We start from the raw sequence: 18,281 nt of genomic DNA, 5'->3' as shown, positions 1-18,281 counted from the left end.
TTGTCAGTAACAGCAAACATCTGCCTCTGGGAACCAGTTATCTCAAACACTGCAGCTACATTGACAATTTTAGGTCTCTCTGCCTTGCTCCTGCAAAGACTTCAACTAAAGTTGAGAAGAGCAGGCGATGGATTACAATCTATTAAAATAATTAAAAAATACAGTATCCATGTCAAAATTAATTTAATCACTGATTAGCAAAATTCAAAGGTGGTTTTACTAACTTTTTCCTGGTATTTTTGGTAAAAATCTTTAAAACAAGTTAATTAATTTCAGGCCTTAGCTGAAGTAGCAAGGCAATGGCTGGCTACCCATGAAGATCTGGGTTAGAATTCGTCTTCAGCAACCCATGCTTGTCTTACATCGCAACTAAAAGGATTGACTGGTCAGGATTGCTGACCTTTACTTGACACATGTTACTATTTCCCAATTGGGTAGATTGATGCGTATGATGTCAATCACAGGACTGTCTGGATCAGATTTGATCATTTAAAGACTGCTGTCATATAGCTGTAATATTGCTGAGCAGCAAGGCAATGGTGTTCCAAAATAAATAAAAGCTGAGCATCACCCATAAAGCAAGTCAAAAACAGCAAGAGCCATGCACAAGGAATGCTGGGAACTCACCCCATTGGACTGATCCAGACGTAAAATGAGATCATCATCATCATCATCATGCAGGAGTCCGCCATCATCTTCAGACAACAGGAGAGGCTCGACATCTTCCTCTGCTGCAGCTCGTGACCTTGCTCTTGTCCGTGACCTCTGGCGGGTTGTTGTGTCGTCTTCCTGGACAATCTCCATCTGCTGTTTCACAAAGTTGATGAACACCTGAAAGAATGGTTTGTAAACATGTATAAAAATTGCTGTGCTGTGACCCTATCCACAAAATGTTCATTGCTCTAAATGTATGCCAACAATAAAGTACTTGTGGTAGGGTGTAACATTATGAATCCTTTGTGGATCAGGACCCTGATCTTTGCCTCCACTCCTGCAGCACATGACTCACACTATCCAAGGTGTTGCAGCTGACTCACACTATCTCTTGCCATTCCAAATGACTCACACTATCAAGGGTGTTCCAAATGAGTCACACTATCTCTTACCATTCCAACTGACTCACACTATCTCTTGCCATTCCAAATGACTCATACTATCCAGGGTGTTCCAGCTGACTCACACTATCAAGGGTGTTCCAACTGACTCACACTATCCAGGGTGTTCCAACTGACTCATACTATCCAGGGTGTTCCAGCTGACTCACACTATCAAGGGTGTTCCAACTAACCCATACTATCCAGGGTGTTCCAAATGACTCATACTATCCAGGGTGTTCCAACTGATTCACACTACCCACAATGTTCAAAATGTCTAACACTTACTCAAGCTGACTAACACTTACTCCAACTGACTTACTCTATCTCCAGTTGACTTACATTATCCAGGGTGTTCTGGCTGACGGAGTAGTCCTCTATATGTAGGTCTTGCTGGGCCAGCTCCAGGGTGGAAAAGAGGTGAGCCAAGGACACGCTTTCTGATTGCAGCTCATACTGAAGCAGGTTAAAGTGCTGCTCCTGAAACAGAATATCACACCATTTATACTATAGATCCACTGTATATTTTCCTTTCCTCTTTCTCAAAAATCTTTCACTATTATCAGTATACAATCAACTGCACACTGAAACCTTGAAAACGAAAGAGCAACAAAATATTTTTAATGCTAAATAATGATTTTGATATACATTAACATCATACCTGATTCACAACAGTTAAATTCAGGTCCATATTTACTGACACTTTCAAGATATTTTTACTATAAATATCGGGATCCATAACTTAAAAAAAATGTACCATTTGTGGATGATATGTACTTCAGATAACAAAGGTTTGCCATAATCATAAATAGTTGTAACCTTATACACCACTGTAAAACATATTGCTGATGTGACGATAAATTTTAACTAACTCACTCACTCACTGTAAAACATGCCAGTAGAGTGACCTCCCCTCTCTGCTGTCTAATGGCTACCATGCTGACTATGCCAGGTAACTGAATAAAGGACGTTTCAAACCAAAGTCCTTGTTTTAATACAATATAATTACAACTTTCTGTCTAGGAAGAATGTAATGCCATATTATCTTACCTTCAGCGTTGCAGCTGGTATATTTCTCTCTACAAATCGTACAACCCCTCGACTGGCCTGTTCATAATTTGGCCCTTTCAAACGGAAACTGAAGGTATATCCATCCCCATATTTATTTTTGAGATGCTGGATGCTGCCAAGACACTTGAAGTGACCGTTGACCATGATGGCAAGACGTGTACAGAGAACCTCACACTCCTCCATGCTGCAGTATAGGTATAGACAGTTACAGACATGAGTCAAGGCTGTTGGTACATCATAAAAATATCTAGATATATATCTTGGGACTGGTCCCACTAAACATTACATGAAGGGTCAACTAAAAATAGGCTGGGTAATTATTTTCAGGGGCTGTGCGGTGGCCTAGTGTTTAAAGCATTCCCTCGTCACGCTGAAGACCTGGGTACGATTCTCCGCATGGGTACAATGTGTGAAGCCCCAAATAACCGGAAATATTGCTAAAAGCTGCATAAAACCATACCAAGTAATTATTTTACGAACGTGCATTAAACCTTTAATTAACCCTTTAATTAATGAATGGTGTCTGATTTAAATATTCTCAAGTAATTATTTCATTATAATTTTTAAAATATTCAAAGTAAGATGCAATTAATATTCATTTAAGATGCAATTTTATTCACTAAAGTAACTTCAGGAAACAAACAGGGCAACAACAAGTAACATGTAACATATGGTACTTGGAGATCGAACTAATGACCTTCCATATTCTGGGCAGGTAGACCTTCTATCCACTCAACCACAGATGTTGTTCATAAGCGAGTGGGTATGGTTTGACACAGCTTTTAGCCATTCCATGCATGAAGATTTGGGTTAGAAATGATCTTCAGCAACCCATGCTTGTTGTAAGAGGTGACTAACATCATTGTGTTGTAAGGCTTTTTGATTTGATTAATGCATGTCTTTGCGAAGAGTAATGCTTATGACGTTGACCAATGGATTGTCTGGTCCAGACTTGTAACTATTAAACTACTAATTTACTGATCTACTTAACATAGATGCAAACAACAAACAAACAAGTGGAACCAACCTGTGCGAGGTTAAGATGACTGAGCGGCCATCTTGGATGAGGCTCAATATGAGGTCCCACAAGAAGCGACGTGAGTGAGGATCCATACCAGTAGTTGGTTCATCCTGGAATGTACAGAATAAAATGAAAGAAAAGCCACTGGTGGTGCAGGCTGTAGACATTAACTCACATGACAACAATAAGCTATTTTGTAAATAAGAGATAATAATTCTGGTAAATATGACACAAAAAGCAAGTCTTGATCTTGTATCAGCAATGTGATAAAACTTTACACAACCAGTTTTACGTTGTACCAAAAAAGCACACCCTGATGGGATTTCTAAAATCTGGAATTTCTTACAATTTGAATAATTAAAAAATGTCAAAATGTACTTTATTTGCTTATATACCTGTAACAGTTAAACAGAAACACAGATGCTATGAAGATTACAGCAGTACCATTCAAAAGCTGATCATTACATGACATTCAAATGTTCAAAATGTATGGCATGATCTAGGATGAACTTACAAGAGTTTGGAGAGTCAGAACAGTCCAGAATACAATGTACACATTTACTGAGAAAAAATATCTGGAACTCACCATGAAAATGACTTGAGGATGTCCAATGAGAGCTATTGCTGTGGACAGCTTCCGTTTGTTGCCACCACTGTATGTGCCAGATAGTTTGTCTGCATATTTGTTCAGCCCTAGCTTAGACAGGGCCCAGTTCACAACCTGTCGGATGAAAGTCAGATGCTGTCAAGCCAATACACAACTGCAATGTGTGCATGTCAACCATGTTGACCATGAGGTGTGTGTTGACCCTGAAGTGTGCATGTTGACCTTGAGGTGTGTGTTGACCCTAAGATGTGTGCATGTCGACACTTGGGTATATGCATGTTGACCTTGAGGTGTATGAATGTGACCTTAGAGTGTGTTTAGTTTGACCTTGAAGTGTTCGCATGTTGACAAGGAAGTGAACATGTTGAGCATAGAGTGTATGAGTATGTACAAGTTACCTCATTTGGTATTCAGTTATATTCCAGCTACACTACACCCTAAAGTGTAATAATATAATCTTGGCAAAGCAGTCACGGATCAGCTGCACAGTGGCATGATGACACACAAGGAGACTGAGATGGTGTGTTGTGTTGAAGGTGCCTGATACGATGGCTTGCCACTGTGAATCTAGATTCAAAGACTACAATTTCAGCTTTCAGGAACATTGCTTCCATAGGTCTCATTCATTTACACAAAAGACATGACACTATAGTTTTTAGCTTGTTGGTTTTTTTTTTCTATTTTATTGGTCAAGTTTGTTGTTTAACACCGCACTCAGGGATATTTCAGTTATGTAGGTGGTCTGTGAATAACTGTGTCTTGACCAGAAAATCCAGTGATCAATATTCTGAGCATCAATCTACACAACTGGGAAAGGATGAAATATGTCAATTAAGACAGACAGCCTGACCACACCCAATCCTGTTGCCACCTATTATGACAAACATGGGTTCCTGTGAAGATTGATTCTAATCCAGATCCACCTCTACACAGGTATTATTGTTCAGATAGCCCCAAGTTCTACACCATGAGAGATGTCAGACACATACAATGTGGTCAGTTTCTGGACATGGGACAAAGCAATACCCTGACTGACCTTTGTCTCAATACTATAAATGACCAACCTGTTTCTCATCTTTAGGAGAGACTCCACGGAGTCTGCAGTAGAATTGCAGATGTTCCCTGGCAGTGAGCTCATCATAGAGGGAGTCAAACTGGGGACAGTAGCCGATATTCTGCTGCACCTTGTTCAACTCCTTGATAACACTGTAACACAGGCAACATTAGTAACAAATGTAACATGAGACCGTAACACAGGCAACATAAGTCACAGATGTAACATGAGACCGTAACACAGGCAACATAAGTCACAGATGTAACATGAGACTGTAACACAAGCAACATAAGTCACAGATGTAACATGAGACCGTAACACAGCCAACATAAGTCACAGATGTAACATGAGACTGTAACACAGGCAACATAAGTCACAGATGTAACACAGGACTGTAACAGGCATCACAAGTAACAGATGTAACAAATCATGGAAATGAGGAAAGGAAGTGATTACTTACCTGTGACCATTAAGATAGGCACAGCCAGATGTAGGTCTAAGGTCACCGGTTAACATCTTGAAGGTTGTTGTCTTTCCAGCACCATTCACTCCTAGCAGGCCAAAACACTGACAGACGAAAAAAACACATCCAGTAACTTAAAATCAGACAAAAAGTGAACATGGTTTTCCTGGCAGTTTCACACCTGAGTGAGCGAGTGAGAGTGATCTAGCCATGTCATGGAAGTGGATAGTTCACTCCGATTATGACTACTCCCAGTTTGACTACCCGCCCAATATACAACCTGTTCCAGTCGAGTGTTTCATAATTACTAGCTCTCTCTCCTCCAACAACCAGACTGTTCCATCAACATTTATAAATGGTCATAGCTGTACCAGGTTCATACAATATTTATTCAGCTAATCACATAGGTCATTGTTATGGAAGTGTTCAGGTATAGACCCATACTGATACATCAGTTTCACTACAAATGAAGTATAAACTTCTTGTGCTGTATTTTGATATGGGCAGCACAAGTGACACAGACTTTGTAAACACTGTGAAGGACCCGCCATTGACAGCTCAATCAAATTCTGATACTTTAATATGGTTTAGACACATTTATATTGCATCAAAGGAGAAACCTTGATATGTGAACAAGCCAGTTGTACACAATTGGAATAATTTGACAACAAAAGAAGAATACAAAGACAAAATAACAGATAAATGATTAAATAATACACGGGTTTGTCACTGTGTTGGTTATGGCTAGCACCGACGTTACACAATTTATATAAAATTTGTCTTATACTGTATGTGAATGTACAAGTGATAATCACTGGAAATGCTTACTTTCAGAAATGAACTGGTGTAATGAGTTGAGAATATTTGTATTTGTATTTTTTACATCATATATAAACATATATAAAATATAAAAACACACCGTTGTTCTTAAATTTTGATAGTTCCAACATGTAAAAAAGTAGGAAATAATGTCTTCATTAAAATGATTTCAACACCATAATCGTGCTTGGTAAAAAATATTGAGAACATGTTTGCATTCAACAGTTAACAGTTTGAATGGAAGTTTTTAATATTTTTATAAGAGTAGAGGAGTTATCTCCAATATCAAAACAAACAAGGAATCCCAATTCACTTGGCCTCTAATCATAACAAGTGGGCCCGAGAATTTAATCTAAGGTTTATTTTAAAGAGTAGACATACGGGGGGTAATCAGCTGTGCAGGTACAGTACATTATTAAGTATAGGTGTGCTCCATTTTGTGTTCATGTTCATGAGTAGTCAAACTGGGAGTAGTCATAATGGGAAGATACCCAGTGGACACCACAAATGGGTGTCATACACTGTACCAATGTGAATACACAAACTCAAGTCTTCAAGCAAACCACAAGCTGATCCCACCACCAAGTCCCCAAATGATAATACTAAAACCTTACAAAATTATGCCAAGAGAGAAAATATGTATAATAAGCTGAAATGTTACTGGTACATACTCATAGGGTATTCATATTTCAATGCATATGTTACCCACAAACTGATTAGATTTGAATAGGATAGGACTGATCTTCAGTAACCCATGCTTGTCGGAAGAGGCAAAGTTATTTACAAGCAGCAGTCATATACTGTAAAATCATTTATTTTCGCGCTGCATAATTTTTGCGGAAACAGAAAAATTGACTAATTTGCGCGGTTTAATTTTCACGCATCATCAAAGTACAGAAATCACCAGAGTATAACACAGGTAACTCTAAACTGTAAAGAAAACACTGACCCTAGCTGTCGTCCTGTCACCTGCCTAATTAGTTGGGGAAACATGGGCCTTCCGCTACGTTGAGACACGCAATGGAGCACTGAAGAATCCATGTTGAGATTTGCGTAAGAAATCATTGACCTATGTGACCTCGATCCGTGACGCGCTCGGCCAGTCAGCTACTCACGTGTACCAGTATAGTCAAACCACTACATGTGCAATGGATTATCAAGACCTACGACAACATATCCAAGAGGAAGGATTTAATCCAAAGCGGATTTCGCCCAGCTGGACTTTCGGACTAATTCACTAGTAGCAGGTGACCTGACATTTTTAATTTAGTAAAGTCGTGTGTATCGTGTCAATCAGAGACACTGAAAATGACATGTGTTGAATCAACTATTTAATTTGTTTTTATGTATCTTTTTGTTTCACTGAGTCATGAATGAATGACGTGTACTTGTAGTCAAATTACTAACAATACAAAACTAAAACTCAAAGCTCTTTGTTTGTTTTTATTTCCACAATTTATCATAATTATTCGCGGAGGTTTTATTTTCGCGGATAATTTTTTTGCGTGAAAAGCGCGAAAATTAAACCCCCGCGAATAATAATGATTTTACAGTAGTTGGAATATTGCTAAGTGTGGTGTAAACTAAACTCACTCACTCACTCACTCACTAACTCAATGTGTATGTGTAATGTGATACACCACAACAAACATTACATGTTTCATTGTCACAGCCTCCAGATACATACCTCACCAGGTGGCACACCCAGACACAGCTTGTCGACTGCTAGGTGGCGTCCAAGTTTGGCTGTCTTGTACACCTGAAGCAAGTAGTGAAGCGAACATTAAGTATGATCCACAATGAACTGCAAGAACCTTTTACAAATTGAAAGTCTGTGAGTACATTTGGCTTCAGGCTGTTTCTTTGTACCCACAATATCATAGCAGGACAAAACACAGACTTCACGTAGTACTCATGTTGGAACTTAACCTGGTCCTTCAGTGTCACAACATGAATACTTGAATACTACCCTACCATCCCCAACAGACTTGAAACTGTAAGCAGTTGTTCAGTACAGTGGTTCAATCTTATTTTGTCTCACTAAGTTAGCATGAAACGAAAACCTGAGCATGTCGTGCATGTTTACCACTTTGATGAAACCTGGCTCTTCAGTGTCACAAATGAACATGTGAACCACTACACTAGCCTACCATCCCCAACAGACTTGAACCTGCAAGCAATTATTCAGCACAGTGGTTCAGTCTTACTATGTCTTGTAAACTCAGCATGAAATGAAAACCTCAGAAAGTCATACATGTTGACCACGTTCAAGAAACCAACAAGGATCGGTATGCTACCACCAAACCATGAATTATTACCAGGCAAACATGGACTTGAACCCCTGATTAAACACAATTATGGGATACAACACACATGGGGTTAGCTTCGTCTTGAAATTCCAATGTTTGATACATTAGACAGATCACAGCCAGCTGTGAAGTGTTACCTTGGTGAGATTCTCCAACCTCAGCATGTCGTAACGGCCTGTACCCTTCAACACCCTCTTCCTCTCAGCAGCTACATCAACATCCTCGTCTACATTAGTGGAGTTAGGCACCTTCACATATCTGCAAAAGAAGGCGTATCTCTGAATGGGCTGACGTGCAATATTACCCATAATTGTCACATTATAGCACAGTGGGTGAAATTCTGGAAATGAATAAAGGAACACTTGTAGTGTCAGGTGTTTCGGACATATGAGCATATGCATTTAAGCGATTCACATTACTCTTTGATCAGTTGAGTGAGTGAGTTAGTGGGTTTGGTTTTACGTCTATTTTAGCAATATTCCAGCAATAACAAGGCAGTGGGCACCAGAAATGGATTTGGTCAGTTGAAGCCATATGAAGTTAGAGGCTTCACTTATAGGAACCATTACTAAATATTCTGTAAAATACTACACAATTATTGTTAACTTTAAAGTATGAATATAATATAATATATACTCATGGAAACAAATAGGGAACACCTGAAAATACAAGTGTTCCTTTATTCTTTTCCAGGTTTCTTCACAAGCTTAATACTGCACAGTGGGTGTAATTCTGGAAAAGATTAAAGGAACACTTGTAGTTCCAGGTGTTTCCGTGATTATAGTATAATACAGCTATACCACACTGGAGTGGTTAATAGCACTAGTTTCTGGGGAGTGATTGTAGGAGCCCTTGCTGGTCATCAAACCACTTACCTGGCAGGTATGAAGAACTTGTATTCACAGAGTAACGTTATGAGGAAAGCTATGAGTCCTATAACTGTCATGGCAACTAGATGTACTGGAATGATGCTCCATTCCATCGGAGATTTCATCATGTCATACTGACCTGAATAACAGATCATCATCATCATCATCATCATCATCATCATCATCATCACCACCACCACCACCACCACCACAATTGCTAGGGACACAAGTTCAAAGTAACAATTCTGAAATGGTAAACAAAACAATTTGCAGATGATGTGTAAAGGCTATAGTTACCAGTCTTAAAGTAGAACTCGTTCTTGTACTCATTGAAGGCTAAGTCCATGAGCCCCCGGCCTAGGCAGTAGTTGGGGAACATCATGAAGATAATCTTCAGGATATCATGCACCTTGTTGAGATCCTGAAAAATAGGGGAGGCAGTCTTGTAAACAAGCAACTACTTTAACGATTGATGTTACTTTAACTGTCAGAGAATCTGATTGTGATCCTGAACACAAGGGAGACAACCTCTTTCAGCAAAGCAATCATTTTTGTTCCAAAATCACTGTACAATGCTCAAAATCGAAAAGAAAATATGGTTACAAATTAGAGATGTGTGTGAGGAAATGTTGCAGTGGTCCCCTCTGTTAAAAAATAAAGTTATTGAGAGTCAAGTGACCCAAACCAAGCTCGCACTCACAGGCTTATGTCATCCAAGACTTGCCAAATTACAACAGTGCTTCTACAAATGCCTTCAGGTATTACCTTGTCATAGGAGAAAAGTTCCAGTAGGAAGCTGGAGACGATGCAGGTGATGCCGGTGAAGAGGTTGATGACGATGAGGCAAATGTAGGCCGTACTTGGCTCATTGAACAGGAAGGATGCGGGGTACATGACAGGTGTTATCGACCATCTACACAAAGAGAGCAAGTCATTGCCATGGTTACAGTATCACAAGTAACCATAAGTACCTGCCATCTACCCACAGATACTATTTAAATCAAGATACAGATTATTGCAGAGTAACTGTTTCCACATGATACAAATCAGGTGTTCCTTAATCTCTTCTGAGCAGTATATCTCCCACTGGTGAAATTATATTTTGGAGCAAGTGAGGACATAATCCTCAGACAAGTGGGCAGTCATAATACATTCAAACCTAGATATCTTGAGACCTCGGTTATCTCAAATATATCTGCATCTCCAACCTATTTTCTGCCCATGACTGCCTCAACATATAAACACACGTATATTTGCCTTTATATCTAGTGTGAGATGGAGAGATATCTCGAACATCAGGATGAATTAGTGATGATTATTGATAAGAAAACACTATCATTGAAAGTATCTAAACAAAATGACGCCTTTTTTCTAGGGCAGCTTCTACATTAAGTACTATGTTTTGTCAGTAATCCTTCCCTATGTGCATCAATGCTCGCCAGTGGAATGAAATAGGTTTATTTCCGCCAAAACTTAAACATCACTACTCTGATATTTATCAATATTTGATCTATATTTCATGACATCTTTATCAACATTCAATATAGATCTATATGCTTTTAATTATCAGTAACCATGATCTGTTTTGATAGCCAACCCTATGACACATAAAAAAAAATTCAGGAAACGTATTTGGCAATTTCAGCAGATGCAGTCAAGGCCAAGGGACATTACTCTGGCTACCACTCCTCAGGTCAGAGAAAAATGACTTACCCATACATGAGGAAGAGAGCCACAACAGCAGGCAGGTTGCTGGTGGACACATAGGCAGGTATTTGGAATATGAGTAGCACCATGATACACATGAAAGCTGGGATGGTGTAGTTGGCCTGGAACAAGGATGAGTGAGTGAGTTAGTTGGGTTCAACACCACTGTGAACGATATTGCAATTAAAATTGAAAGATGTTCATGTTGGATTCAGACCAAGGATTGATGATTATGATTATGATGTACTGACCATATCCCAGACGTAGTTCCCGAGCCAGTACATGACAGGGTTGATGCCGGTGACAAACTGGAGATGTTTGGCCTTGGTGGACTTCTCATACACCAAGAACACAACAAAACTGGCTGGCACAAACGACATGGCCACAATGATGAAGATGGCGATGAGGACGTCAGATCCCTCCATCCTTAAGAAAAAATACAATAATAATCATAATAACAAGGTGAAATTGCATTGCATTGGTTGGTTGGTTGGTCAGTGAGATGAGTAAAATGCCTTAACCACTAGGCTACCATACTGCCCCAAAGCCACATTATCCTTAGAATGTACTTACATATAGTTGACAGTAGACATCTCATTATTGGTGTCATTCCAGGGATGATTGATGGCTGTAATGCCTGAAACAGAAAATATCAATAAATTTCTGGAACTAGTGGTATGTTCAGACTGCCCAGTTAACACAAATTTCAAAAGTCACTTGAAGAAGGTTGATTGTTTTGATTGTTTGTTATTTTATGCAGCACAATGCAATATTCCAGCTATACGAGGGCAGTGTGAAGTTTGGACCAGACAGTCCAGTGATTTACATCATAGACATATATCGATGCAATTTCTATGACATAACAGTACACAATAATTTTACTCTTTATGTCCATAAGTATATGTACCAGCATGACAAAACCTGATATGATTCTAGTAACAGAACATCTAACTGCATTATGATCATCTAGCTCAAGATCTCACCAAAAGCTGCAGGGTTGCCCTTGTTTTTAGGCAGATTGGCTCTCAGTATAGCATTGTTGATGGTGTTGAGGTAGACAGCCATAGAGTGGTAGCCCTTGTTGTTAAACCACAGCTGCAAATATCAGCAAGGACAAATGACAAAGTGAAGAGGGAGAAATACTGTTTCACTGTTCTCCCTGACAAACGTGTAAGAATTTATACCAATACAGCATCATAACAGAATAGAGAAGCTGTCATTCATATAAGTACCTTCTCTTTACTCTTTACTCCCTGTAATTTACAGCCCAGCTATAAAAGTACACTGTCTCAGAACAATGAGATGACAACACTATGGTTTCAATTTTGCATGTCATATTCAAAGCATTTTGTGCCCACTGTGTAATAAGCCCCCTACAATTTTAACTTTCCACATCCATGTTAAATGGTATTACGATCAATCATTGAACCAGTGCATGATGCTTTCCTAATCATTCAGGGTGCAAATTATGTTGAATACAGTATACTTTTTTTTAGGCCATAACCAACTCAAAACATGTTAGCAGAATTATCTGTCCTGGAAGAAAAAATGGTGACATGATTTATTCACTAATGCTATATCATTCACAATTACCCATTGCTTGTGGTTTTCCTTGATCACTAATATTTGCACATGCCTCAGGTAAGCACCTAGGGCAGTAAATATGTTGAATTAAGTTTATTATTCCTTCAGACAATAATGAACTCAAAATTTGGAATCAGATTGATCGGTCCTGGAAGAATGGAGACAATAGCTCATGAGACCATTTCATCACTTAGAGTATAACATCCGTAATTCACCAGAGCTTTTCCATGATCCCCAGTATTTACCTTGGCAGCACTACGGACTGCCAGTTTCCTAAACAGCGTTGGTGCCGATCGGCCAAAGTTCTCTGGTACATAGCGCTGCTCCAGACCAAAAGACAGAACTCCATATCTACAAGAAACAAACAGTTAAAAAAATGAATCTGGTAAATTTAGATATTTTAATGGAGCACAGTAAAATGCTTCAACTAAACAGTTTCAGACATTTGTACATTTCACAGTGGTCAGTGGCAGTGAATTATTTCACTGTTAAAGAAACACTTATTGCAGTGGAGACATGGCCTGTCAATGATTTACAATTAACTGGTGCACATTATAGTGAGTAAGTGAGACTAGTTTACACAGCATTCAGTGATATTCCAGCTATGTGGGGGCAGTCTGTAAGTAATCCTGTCTGAACCAAACAATCCAGTGATCAACAGCATGAGCATTGATCTGCACAACTGAGAACCAATGACGTGTCAATAAAGTCTGCGAGTCTGACCACCAATCCCGTCAGTTGCCTCTTATGACAAACATATTTGCCTTGTGTGGCAAGCATGGGTTGCTGAAGACCTATTCTACACTGGACCTTCAAGGAAGTCAGTAAAATAATTGTGCACATAGTGAACTCAAAACAGCTAATGAAATGGTTTTCGAACTCTATGGACTACATGTGTCATACTATGATGTTATACGATTGTTCGTGATACAGTTTCTTGATGGCGAGATTGGTGGTTACCATGGCAGCTGGTAATATTGGTAGCAATTTTTCCAGTTTAATCCTCCTGCAAGGGGTGACACGGAAACTTGCTAAAGCATCACTGACCAATGAAGTATTTTACATAACGGTAAGAAAATGGGTCACATGCAAGTCATGTGATGTCATCAAAATTATCATCTGTTTATCCATCAATATACATGAATCCTCTGTGATTAGTTCAAGTTCAGGGTCACTATCCACAAAGCATTTGTAACATTATCATCTGTCAAAGTTCTACAGTTTGCCACCAACTTATGAATGTCATAGCACAAGGAATGCTTTGTGGATCGGAACCCTTGTAAAGAAAGGGCATTTGACATCTAGAATAATTATTTCATTCATCATTTCATACAAAAATCAAGTGAACAAATTGTAGCCATGCTGGATCCTAAGACTTGTGTCAGTGTGCATCTATTTTACAGTTCATGAAGACCATGTGGTTAACATGTTTACATGTTCAGTAATTGTTACTGTGGTTCATGCCCAAAACATTATACAAATGATAAATAATCAAATTAATTACATGACTAATAAACTTTGTTCAACATGTTCTCACCTGTGTGGCATTTAGACAATCAGAGACAATGAGACATCTGAACTCACCTGTGTAACATTTAAACAATCAGAGACAATGAGACACCAGAACTCACCTGTGTAACATTTAGACAATCAGAGACAATGAGACATCTGAACTCACCTGTGTGACATTTAGACAATCAGAGACAATGAGACACCAGAACTCACCTGTGTAACATTTAGACAATCAGAGACAATGAGACACCTGAACTCACCTGTGAAGTCTGTAGTCCTGTGTGGTATACAGGATGAAGTCTTCTGTTCTCTGTCCAGTGACATTCTGTAGAATGTCCTGGGTGACGACCCGGAACTTGGGAGCCTCCGCGTGGTTCTTGTTGCACTTGAAGCCAGTCTTGTCTGCTCGACAAACACAGTGGGGGTAGAAGTGTGTGGTGGAGTAGCTTGGGTCTGCAACATCAGAAAACAGCAGGAGTAAGTTTTACAGTTAGGAATGTTCAAGTTACTGCTGACCACACACTGTCAAGTCAAGACAGATATATCATTGTGGCACAGGGTTAGGGCACACAACTGAACCAGGCATCTGCCGAGGGTTGAGGGGCAGACTAAAGTTCCACCAACCTCTAGCTACATGATAGTGGTCTGCATATAACTGAGTGCGACTCAAACAATCTTGTGTCTGATATCACCAGCGTCAGTCCATTGAATTGAAATATGATGACAGTCACCTAGCATGAAAACTTGTTCTTATACAGGATGCAACGGAAGTATTGCTAAAAAATGGATAAAGCCAGAGTATTCCCTAATTCTAGTTTGCATTGCATTAGCTGACAGGGGTAGAAATAACTTGAAACTGCATATGTATTACAGTGGCTCATGTAAAATCACTTGCCCTGATAACTTTTCACTATACCGGCCAATTTTCTTGTTCATTTTTTAAACAAACAACATAATTCACATAATACAGAGTAATATACAAATTTGCTTGTCCAACAGGTTAAAAACACTGGACTGGGACGTTGGGCAATGGGATAATTCTCTTGAATTTGAACACTCACCAATAGGGAAATCCATAGTGTTGTTGTCATCCTCAGTGGTCTGGCCGACCTTCGGCTGTACTGGGGCCTCTGGGGGGATGTAGCTGTCAAGATGAATCCCAGGTGCAAACACTCTCCTACACTCAGGCTCATAGTACCGTGACAGGAGTTCATAGGTCTTCTGGGTGTAATTCAACCTCTTCAGCATGTCCACATCAAAGGAACTATTAAACGGTTTCTGCAGCACACAAGTAGCACCTACTCCGGATGGGAGGAAAAGCGTGCGAATTAATTTCTCAGCGTCTGCATCCTGGCTTGGTATTTCTGTTCTCCTTACCATACGCTCATTTGTGAAGGGAATGAAGTTGCCTTTGGGTTGAGTGACGTTGAAATACTGAGATGGGCTAAGTACAAGGGGAGGTAAGTCATCTACAGATGGTGCTGCTAGAGCTACTGTCATTGCTATGGCAACAAAGATGGCAGGGAGGATGATCTGTGAGAACAAGCTCCTCCAGTTGCGAGTGATATAGTGGAATCGTTTGACGATGACAGCACGGAAGTGGTTGAAAAGCAGCAGTTTTTTATTCAAGATATGACATCCACGACCTTCAAGCAAGATCTTTGGTTCATCTTCTGAAACATTAGGATGACAATACATGTGTGTGTTGTCTTTGTCTCTAGGCACGGAGACCTCATTACAATGTTTCTTACATATATGAAGCAAACCATATGTCAGCAATTAGCAATCTATGTTCAGATCATTTCCAACAAATAACAAAAAAGAAACAGACATGTTAGGTCTTCCACAGGGATAACTGTAAAGCAGGTCAAGTGTTATCATGGTATGGTCAATAAATAAAATCTTTAACATGCACACACAAAATTTGGACAGAAATTGTTGTTAAAGAGAACTTGACTGAACTCACCTGGAGCATTGTAGACTCCAATGTTCCTCACAGATGCATGTTCTTGCCGATTGTTTGGTCCAGGTTCATGTTCCCCACCTGCTGCAATGTCACCAAGTTCAAGGACATCTGCTGCTGGGTTGGTGATGCCAGTCGCCCCCATTGCTGCTTCTGATTGGCTGTCATTTGCAACATCCAGCAGGTCAGATAAAGACGCAGCATTTTGACTGGCTAGATTAGAGCGAGGGAGATCATCCTGAGGAAGGCCTGATGGGTCAGAAGACAATGTCTCCAGAGGTTTGGCAGGTTCATCCTCCCGACCTGAATTGTGGAAATGAAAATTGAAAGAAGAAAGGAAAACACTTACTCTTCTGAGTCTGTTCCTCAAAGTGACTGAAGTCCTAAGATGATTGTCTCTACCATATTACCATATTTAACTCAAACTTACGAGTGTAGTAGCATTACCATTGCTTTTTGGAACAAGTATATAAATAAATATTACCAAAACTAGACACACTCCCTAAGTGTGAAGTGTGTGAGGACTTAGGTTTTACATCACTTTTAGCAATATTCCAGTATTTTGAGAAGGATGACACCACAAATGGGCTTCACACAATGCACTCGTAAGGAACTGAACCCGGGTCTTGAGCAAGATGAGCAAATGTGTTAACCACGAGAGTACTCCACTGCTCTTTCTGCAAGTCACATCGAATACAGTCATGAGACCCAGAAGCAACTTCCCACTTACTTTCTTCTTCCTGATAGCCAGCTTCTGTCACCTTGAGGAAAACCTCTTCCAAGGTCGTATCCTTCACACCATAACTGCTGACGTGAATACTCTCCATTTCAGAATCCATTGCCTGGAACAGCTTCTCAAAGCTCTTCTTCCTTGCTTCCTCAAAAGGCAGAATGTAGTGTAGTTCATGCTTGGACTCAGACACTAAGTACACTGTTGGCACATATTTCTGGATGAATTCTGTGACCTTCACCTCCTTACACGGGGAGACAAGTTTAGGTGGCTGACGATGAGTGTTTTCCACTTCAAGTTCATCACATGATGTGTCTGAGGAAATTCAGAAAGATGAAATTAAAGGTTCACTGAACCTGTGAAAATATGATCCTGACAAAATGAACAAGGAAGGAATATTTTCTGCAACTAATCCTGATCAACCTACACATTCCATACCACCTGCAACTGGTTACTTTTGTATGATAAAAAAACTGACAAAAAGCATGTTCCCGCCACTCTGTATCATAAAGAAACACTTACTCCAAACTCATGCCGAAAAAGTCTCAAGTCTGCTAACTGAATCTGAATGTCTCCTGACTAAATCCAAATTGAGCAAAACTCATACTCATATCCCATTTGGTCAAATTTTCGCCAAACCTTATCAAGGAACATTTTCTTCCAACTGAGTCTCATCAACGAACATTTTCTCCCAATTTTATCTGACCAGCAAACAGTTTTCTCCCAGTGAATACTGACAAAGAAGCTTACTGAATGTGACCAAGAAGCAGATTTTCCCTACTGAATCTCGTTAAGAAGCATATTCTCCAAACTGAATTTAGTCAAGGAGTATTTCCTCCCTACCTGCATCCTGGTTGTCTTCAGTGGGTTCCTCTTTGACAACTGTCAGATGGTAGCCTTCCCCTATGCTGTTCTTCAGGAAGATGGATGACCCACAACACTTGAGCTGACCATTATTGATAATGGCCACCCTGTCCCCAAGGATGTCTGCCTCATCCATGTGGTGTGTGGACAGGATGATGGTACGTCCTGATTAACACATCACACATATCATGCTGGGTAAACAAAACACATACATACCTATGTTCACAATCTCACAATACTTTCAATGACAAATAATTTATCAGAACGGTTACTTTATTACAGATGAGGCAGTGTATCACACAAAAATTATAACATCCAGTGCTTGCACTGACCCATCCCATGGCAACTGGGATATGGCCATCCATCCTCCAACAAAGAAAATATGCATCTTTCAAAATATGTCCATCCATGGATCTACAAACATCCATTTGTAAAATGCATCCAAATTGCATCTGCACATCCTCTCTCTATCCATACCAATATACATCCTCATATATGCATACTTTCAACAAAATATATCCTTCCATATGAACCAACTCATCAATGTCTAGTTTCATAACAAAATGCATCATCACATTTGCATTCTTCCCAACCAGACATCTTTCCATATGCAT

General features: G+C 39.6%; 1 protein-coding gene across 2 annotated transcripts in view; it reads right to left on the bottom strand.

Moving 5' to 3' along the window:
• The window catches only part of LOC137273623 (ATP-binding cassette sub-family A member 2-like), a 90,864-nt gene that overhangs the window by 12,373 nt on the left and 60,210 nt on the right, over positions 1–18,281 (bottom strand). For both annotated transcript variants that reach the window (XM_067806380.1, XM_067806381.1), the window contains exons 25-46: positions 17,647–17,832; positions 16,804–17,118; positions 16,077–16,376; positions 15,172–15,783; positions 14,371–14,563; positions 12,844–12,949; positions 11,998–12,109; positions 11,588–11,651; positions 11,266–11,440; positions 11,021–11,136; positions 10,073–10,220; positions 9,605–9,728; positions 9,314–9,446; positions 8,576–8,696; positions 7,817–7,888; positions 5,308–5,414; positions 4,858–4,999; positions 3,773–3,907; positions 3,193–3,296; positions 2,145–2,349; positions 1,437–1,574; positions 628–831 (exon numbers count right to left, since the gene is read on the bottom strand). In XM_067806380.1, the coding sequence (XP_067662481.1) occupies positions 628–831; positions 1,437–1,574; positions 2,145–2,349; positions 3,193–3,296; positions 3,773–3,907; positions 4,858–4,999; positions 5,308–5,414; positions 7,817–7,888; positions 8,576–8,696; positions 9,314–9,446; positions 9,605–9,728; positions 10,073–10,220; positions 11,021–11,136; positions 11,266–11,440; positions 11,588–11,651; positions 11,998–12,109; positions 12,844–12,949; positions 14,371–14,563; positions 15,172–15,783; positions 16,077–16,376; positions 16,804–17,118; positions 17,647–17,832 (3,812 nt within the window). The remainder of the gene's footprint in view (positions 1–627; positions 832–1,436; positions 1,575–2,144; positions 2,350–3,192; positions 3,297–3,772; positions 3,908–4,857; positions 5,000–5,307; positions 5,415–7,816; positions 7,889–8,575; positions 8,697–9,313; positions 9,447–9,604; positions 9,729–10,072; positions 10,221–11,020; positions 11,137–11,265; positions 11,441–11,587; positions 11,652–11,997; positions 12,110–12,843; positions 12,950–14,370; positions 14,564–15,171; positions 15,784–16,076; positions 16,377–16,803; positions 17,119–17,646; positions 17,833–18,281) is intronic.

This window comes from Haliotis asinina, chromosome 2, assembly GCF_037392515.1.
Source record: "Haliotis asinina isolate JCU_RB_2024 chromosome 2, JCU_Hal_asi_v2, whole genome shotgun sequence".
In the NCBI taxonomy this organism is placed as follows: domain Eukaryota; kingdom Metazoa; phylum Mollusca; class Gastropoda; order Lepetellida; family Haliotidae; genus Haliotis; species Haliotis asinina.
Note: the sequence above shows the minus strand (reverse complement) of the source record. Positions and strands in the feature narration are given on the sequence as shown.